This window comes from Saccostrea cucullata, unplaced genomic scaffold (assembly GCF_032062105.1).
Source record: "Saccostrea cucullata isolate Sc308-1 unplaced genomic scaffold, CSIRO_AGI_Scuc_v1 ctg22468, whole genome shotgun sequence".
NCBI classification, from domain to species: domain Eukaryota; kingdom Metazoa; phylum Mollusca; class Bivalvia; order Ostreida; family Ostreidae; genus Saccostrea; species Saccostrea cuccullata.
The window spans coordinates 601-8,245 of record NW_026937918.1 but is presented as its reverse complement, the minus strand read 5'-3'; the positions used below and the strand labels follow the sequence as shown (position 1 = coordinate 8,245).

General features: G+C 36.0%; 1 protein-coding gene across 1 annotated transcript; it reads left to right on the top strand.

Annotated features, from left to right (window-relative positions):
• The first annotated feature begins 4,477 nt into the window (after nt 1–4,477).
• LOC134249069 (uncharacterized) lies at nt 4,478–6,714 on the top strand. The gene is made up of 2 exons (XM_062731428.1): nt 4,478–4,569; nt 4,867–6,714. The coding sequence occupies exon 2, from the start codon at nt 4,902–4,904 to the stop codon at nt 6,570–6,572; it is 1,671 nt and encodes a 556-aa protein (XP_062587412.1). The 5' UTR covers nt 4,478–4,569; nt 4,867–4,901; the 3' UTR covers nt 6,573–6,714.
• The last annotated feature ends 931 nt before the right edge of the window (nt 6,715–7,645 follow it).

Sequence of the window (7,645 nt, the reverse complement as noted above, 5' to 3'; positions counted from 1 at the left end):
AGGCATAGGCCGCCACATCTGTCACAGACACCGCCACACCACTGACAACTATCTGTATAATGTATATATAGATATAACATAGTACAGGAGGCATAGGCTGCCACACTGTCACAGACACCGCCACACCACTGACAACGATCTGTATAATGTATATATAGATATAACATAGTACAGGAGGCATAGGCCGCCACATCTGTAACATACACCGCCACACCACTGACAACTACCTGTATAATGTATATATAGATATAACATAGTACAGGAGGCATAGGCCGCCACATCTGTCACAGACACCGCCACACCACTGACAACTATCTGTATAATGTATATATAGATATAACATAGTACAGGAGGCATAGGCTGCCACATCAGTCACAGACACCGCCACACCACTGACAACTATCTGTATAATGTATATATAGATATAACATAGTACAGAAGGCATAGGCCGCCACATCTGTCACAACACCGCCACACCACTGACAACTATCTGTATAATGTATATATAGATACAGACCCTGAAAAGTGCTACTACCCCAAAAAAGCGTGTGGCTTTCGTGCGCTTTCCGTTTCGTGCAAACCGTGTAGCGTTTCGTGTAAACCGTGCAGCGTTTCGTGCAAACCGTGTAGCGTTTCGTGTAAACCGTGCAGCGTTTCGTGTAAGCTCCAAAGCGTTTCGTGCAAACCGTGTAGCGAGCGTGCGAAAAGCGTGTGAAAAACGTGCGACTTCCGTGTAAGAACCGTGTGAGAAACGTGCGACTTTCGTGCAAGAATCGTGTAAGATTCATTCGGAAGTCAATTCATTTTAAATATGGCTATCGATGGGTCAGGATGTAAAATTCTATTATTAGCATTTTATTATTGAATTAGTTATGTTTGTGACATTATAGGAGTAAAAACAAAAAAAATGGAACAAAAAAATTAAATTAAACGGTAATGTATGATTTATATTTCTTTGATTTCTGTTCCTTCTATAGAAAATGTGTTCAAATAAATCAGCTATGTACAACAATTTTAAGGGCATTGTATTCAATATACTACATGTATCAACGCGAACTTTTTTTCTAAAAAGAAAGAAAGAAATACCGGTATTATTCTTTTTTTTAAATTTAAATCAAAAATATATCAGGACTCCGCTCTTGTCTTTACATTTGAAACGATGTGTCATTCAATATCTTTTAATACATAAAACTTGTTGCTCATTATGGTAAAAAAATGGATTTTATAATTCTAATTCACGTGCACTGACGACCATATCTTTATAAATGAAGGGGGTGTTAAATTAAATAACTAACAGTTCCGGCTTTCATTTTTTGTTGTAGCTTTCAATCTAATGTTACTTTAATTAAATCCTTTATTTTCTATTCTTGTTCAAATTCGTTGTTAAATGTATGCGCAGATACACCCCTTATAAATGAATTGGAATCTTCTTTCCGCCTTTCAACTGTGATCAAGGTCATTTACAACAGCGATCACGGGCTCCGATTGCATTGCAAGTGAAAACCTGTTTTGGTATATTTACATGTTGAGTTCGCGGCTTAATGACACCTGGAAATTAAGACTAGATTTTTTAAAAAATAAAATGGTTCTATAAGTATTTGATGGATACAACTTATAAATCAGCGGATTTCATCTTTTATTTGTAAACCAAATTTCTAGCCGTAAACAGTAAAATAAACAGAACTGATATGGTAGTCTTTATATGAATATCAAATAAATCAGCGGATTACATCTTTTATTTGTAAATCCAAATTTCTAGCCGTAAACAGTAAAATAAACAGAACTGATATGGTAGTCTTTATATGAATATCATGTAAGAAAAGCTTAGGAGTAAATCATGAATAATTGTGAATTATTTGTTTAATAAATCACGTACTTTTTATTTCATCTAAGATATTTCAGTTTTCTTGTAATATACCTGAATGCCGGTATAAAGATCGATCTATATTGTATGTACAATGTATGGTCAAATGCTGCGACTATTAATAAATGTACACATACAAACATACTTTTAGTCCTGTATTGAATTGAAGTATTTTACAGTATGAATGGTATACTGATGTAATTTGATAAGATTCACGTAAAAAGAGAAAGAGAATAGAATAGATTAATAGATCACATTACCAACAGGAGGCATAGGCCGCCACATCTGTCACAGACACCGCCACACCACTGACAACTATCTGTATAATGTATATATAGATAAAACATAGTACAGGAGGCATAGGCCGCCACATCTGTCACCGACACCGCCACACCACTGACAACTATCTGTATAATGTATATATAGATATAACATAGTACAGGAGGAATAGGCCGCCACATCTGTCACAGACACCGCCACACCACTGACTACTATCTGTATAATGTATATATAGATATAACATAGTACAGGAGGCATAGGCCGCCACATCTGTCAGCAACACCGCCACACCACTGACAACTATCTGTATAATTTATATATAGATATAACATAGTACAGGAGGCATAGGCTGCCACATCTGTCACAGACACCGCCACACCACTGACAACTATCTGTATAATGTATATATAGATATAACATAGTACAGGAGGCATAGGACGCCACATCTGTCACAGACACCGCCACACCACTGACAACTATCTGTATAATGTATATATAGATATAACATAGTACAGGAGGCATAGGCCGCCACATCTGTCACAGACACCGCCACACCACTGACAACTATCTGTATAATTTATATATAGATATAACATAGTACAGGAGGCATAGGCTGCCACATCTGTCACAGACACCGCCACACCACTGACAACTATCTGTATAATGTATATATAGATATAACATAGTACAGGAGGCAAAGGCCGCCACATCTGTCACAGACACCGCCACACCACTGACAACTATCTGTATGATGAATATATAGAAATAACATAGTACAGGAGGCAAAGGCCGCCACATCTGTCACAGACACCGCCACACCACTGACAACTATCTGTATAATGTATATATAGATATAACATAGTACAGGAGGCATAGGACGCCACATCTGTCACAGACACCGCCACACCACTGACTACTATCTGTATAATGTATATATAGATATAACATAGTACAGGAGGCATAGGCCGCCACATCTGTCACAGACACCGCCACACCACTGACAACTATCTGTATAATGAATATATAGAAATAACATAGTACAGGAGGCATAGGCCGCCACATCTGTCACAGACACCGCCACACCACTGACAACTATTACTATCATGGCGGGGCATACAAAAAACGACACACAAAAATAATGACATAACTGACAAAAATTATTGATAAAACACACAAAATAATGTATAATACATAATAGGAGGCATAGACTGCCAAACCTGTCACTGACACCACCATACATGAAATTTTTATAAGAATTTCTATTTTACACTCGAACAACTAGTACATATTATGTCCTTTGCCGACTGTCTAGAGAATTTATCCTGCTGCAGAACTTTATTTAACTTTGAAAATATTTTATTAAAAAACTTATGAGCATATGATGATAATATTTACATTAAATCCAATAATAATCGACATAAAAATATTGTTACACATTTAAAGAAATTCAACTATCTAAGCTAACCATTTCTTTGCTACCGCTTTTATTCACAATAACGAATGGAATCAGGCTACATTACAAACCTCTAGTATGGCTCTTTTCATGCTAGAACTGAGTTGTTCCCCTTGGTTTTTGATCAGGCAACTCCTGACAGGTGGCAGTTCAGACTGTACTAAGGTCACGGCCTTACTTCTCTCACTCGGCTTACAGATCAGGATACTCTCTCCTATAATTGTGTAGTGTAATTAATGAATTATTTAATTAATATAAAAATGATATTTCTCCTAAAACAAACATGTTAAAAAGAGTACAGCTGTATATGATGGGCCCATTTTTAAAAAATGATTTTAATTTTACTATCTAATATTTGAATGTGTACTAATTTTACTTCAAGGACCCATCAATTTTTTTTTCAAATTATCATAAGCTGTGAAAATTGAGTGGTTAAGAGACATTTTTTTGAAATTTCAAGCCAAGAATTTTTTTAAAAGAATTAACTGAAAGATATTTGTCATTAAAATTGTAATTTGTATATGTACATGTAGACCAAATCAGTCTACAATTTAAATTCTTGCATTAAAGAAAGTTCCTATTTCTGTTTAAAGACAAATAATAACAGTAATATTTATCAAAAAGTTGTACATGGGTAGATACACCAGGTAAAGTCAATGTTTCTACAGGAGAGATTTAAATACTTATCTTAAGAACATTTGATGTATTTTTAAACAAGTAAATATTTTTTTTACCAAATTAATTTTTTTTATCAACATCATACATACAGGTATATAGAAAATTATTTTTTTTTAAATCAAGTTTAGGCCAAATATAATTTGAAATTACTAAATGATATCAATACCCTCAATCATGTGCATGTACAGGTATTTAAATCATGTGACCTGAAAGTAGGTCAAAATCTAGAACCAAGACCAGGAAGTTGATTGTTAATCTCTATTATGTGGTCAGGACGGCCATCTTTTATTAACAGGTGAGACTCAATAGTTATTTTACGATTCTGAATTGGTGTAAAATTAAAAAATAATTAAAAATTTAAAAGTTTTCAGCATATATCTTATAAAAATAACATATAATTTATAAATGTCTTGATGTGCTGATCCAGTAAAGCAATAAAGAGCTGCGTGTTATCACTGTATATAATCATGTATCCCCTCCAATCAACACTTACTGATTCATGTCAATTTTGAGCTTATTTAAAAATTTCTGTCTTTTCTCTCCTTTTATTGAGAGTAATATAAATTAATACACTATACATGCTATATTACAGCAGCCACCGCCTTCATCATGTGACAGACCCCTATAATGGACCCCCGTTACAGTGCCCAAGACATCCTCCTCTGTGACCTGTGTCAAACAGCTGCATTACAGAGTCATTGTGAACTTTGTCATGTAAATCTCTGTATAGTCTGTGTTGGAAAACATCTCTCTGATTCATCTAAAAGACACAAAGTTGTACCATATAAACACAGAAAATCTACTCCTAATGTTTACTACCCAAAATGTCCAAACCACACCCAGAAACACTGTGAACTTTACTGTGAGAAATGTGACATTCCTGTCTGTTCTACCTGTGTCTCCTCTGGGAAACATAAAAGGCATGATTTATCTGATGCTCTAAAGAAACTCAGTTCTAAAAGAAAGTATTTTGAAAAAGACTTACAAGAACTAGAGAAAACAATCTTTCCTATATATGAAGAAATTGCATTAGATTTAAACTCTAAAAAAGAAAACTTGGAGAAACATTATGGGAAACTGACAACAGCTGTCACCAAACAAGGAGAAGACTGGCACAGAGAAATTAACATCATTGTCAACAAACAGAAATCTGAAATTGATGAGATGAAAACTAAACACCTGGCTGCTCTAGATAAACAGGAAAGAGAAATCAAACAGATTACTTCTGATGTAAAAAAAAACATACATGATCTGAGGAAAATACTGGACTCCAATAATGTCTCCCTAACCTCTGGGTACAAATCTAGAAATGCTGAATTCAGACGTTTCCCTCCTAAAGTCAATGTTTTGTTACCAAGCTTCTCTCCTCATCAGATCAACACAGAACAGCTCCATCAAATGTTTGGTTCACTGTCAGCATTATCCATTACGACAGAAGAACGTGCCTACACAATGAAGACATCAGAAGCTGTATCCTGTCCTCCAGTCAAACCACTGCTTGATGAACTAGAGCTCATCACCACCATAGACACTGGGTATAGTCTATACAGTGTTACCTGTCTCAGTGATGAAGAAATCTGGACATGTGGAGATGTTCAAATCATGAAACTCTACAACCTCCAGGGTAAACTACTAAAGTCAATCAAAACAAAGTCTGGGAACATACCACGTGACATAGCAGTGACAATGAGTGGAGATCTAGTTTATACTGACACTGATACAGGAACTGTGAACATAGTGAGGAATAAAAAGATAAAGGAAGTGATCAGACTACAGGGGTGGGAACCTTACAATGTCTGTAGTACCTCCTCAGGTGACCTCCTGGTTACCATGGTCAGTGATGAATATGAACAAACAAAAGTTGTCCGTTACTCTGGATCCACAGAAACACAAACCATTCAGTTTGATAGTGAAGGTAGACCTCTGTATTCATCTGGTGACTACACTAAATACATCAGTGAGAACAGGAACCTGGATATCTGTGTAGCTGACAATGGAGCCGATGCAGTAGTGGTGGTTAATCAGGCAGGAAAACTCCGATTTAGATACACTGGTCACCCCTCTACTATAAAGGAATCATTTGATCCATACGGCATCACAACAGACAGCCAGAGTCAGATCCTGACATCAGACTGTGACAACCACTGTATCCACATCCTAGATCAGGACGGACAGTTCCTTCATTACATTGATAACTGTCATATACAGTATCCATGGGGTTTATGTGTAGACACCAAAGACAACCTCTTTGTAGCTGAGTTGGGCAGGGGTAAAGTGAAGAAAATCAAATACATGTAAAAGATCCACCATAACCATGCAGTAAATTAATAAATACCATGTTTGTTTTAATCATGACCAATTGAAGCAATTATATGGAAGAAACTATGTGTAAAAATTGTATACAATCATTTTTATTGGAATTACATTATTATGGAATAAACTGTGTTGTTTCTTTATGATCATTTTTACAATGCTTCTAGGCACAGAATCTATATAAAACTAGGAGACTTATTGTTCACAGAACAATAAGAGGTCTTTCCACCTTCTTTGAACTTTGTTTTATTTCTGACGCCAAAAAATTAAATTCCTTGAAAAAGACACCAAAACTCTCTTAAAGCATAGAAAAAATGAAAATAAAAAATGAATGAACTTGACCTTTGACCTTGAAAAATATAAAGGTCAAAGGTCAAGAGGTTACAATGCAATTAACCCCATGCTTCTACCACTTATAGTTTTCAAGTTACAGACCCTAAACCGTGCTACTACACCACTGGAACGGTACGGTTGCGGAGTACGTTTTCGAGCACGGAACGGTACGCTTTGTGCACGGTACGGTTCGTTTTGAGGACGGTACGTTTCGTTTCTAGCAAGGAACGGTTCGCTTTGTGGACGGTACGGTACGCTTTGAGAACGGAACGGTTCGCTTTGTGCACGGAACGGTACGCTTTGTGGACGGTACGTTTCGTTTCTTGCACGGAACTGTTCGTTTTGTGGACGGTACGCTTTGGGAAACGGTATGCAAATGAAGTGGGCGAGCCTGTCCTCTTGGTCCCTGATTGGCTGGGATACTTTAGTTCATTTTAAATGACTTTTGGAGTACCTACATGTAATGCACGTATATAACAATTTTCCGTTATTAAAGAATGTAATTTAGTTATTGTTTATATAAATTTAAGTATCAATGAGTTAATTTCTATTTATTACGGAAGTTCAAATATTGTATTACGTGTACATGTATGTAATTGTGTTTACTTAGTCATGTATGCTATGTCTCGGTTTCAGTTGAAAAATTAATTTACGCTGCAGTACAGGTCGAGGATAAACTGAAAAACATTTTCCCATTGATCTTTTTAGCAACATAAAAATTTCAG

What these genes read in the sequence shown, in the direction of transcription:
- LOC134249069 (XM_062731428.1), top strand. Translation starts at nt 4,902, where the DNA reads ATGGACCCCCGTTACAGTGCCCAAGACATCCTCCTCTGTGACCTGTGT.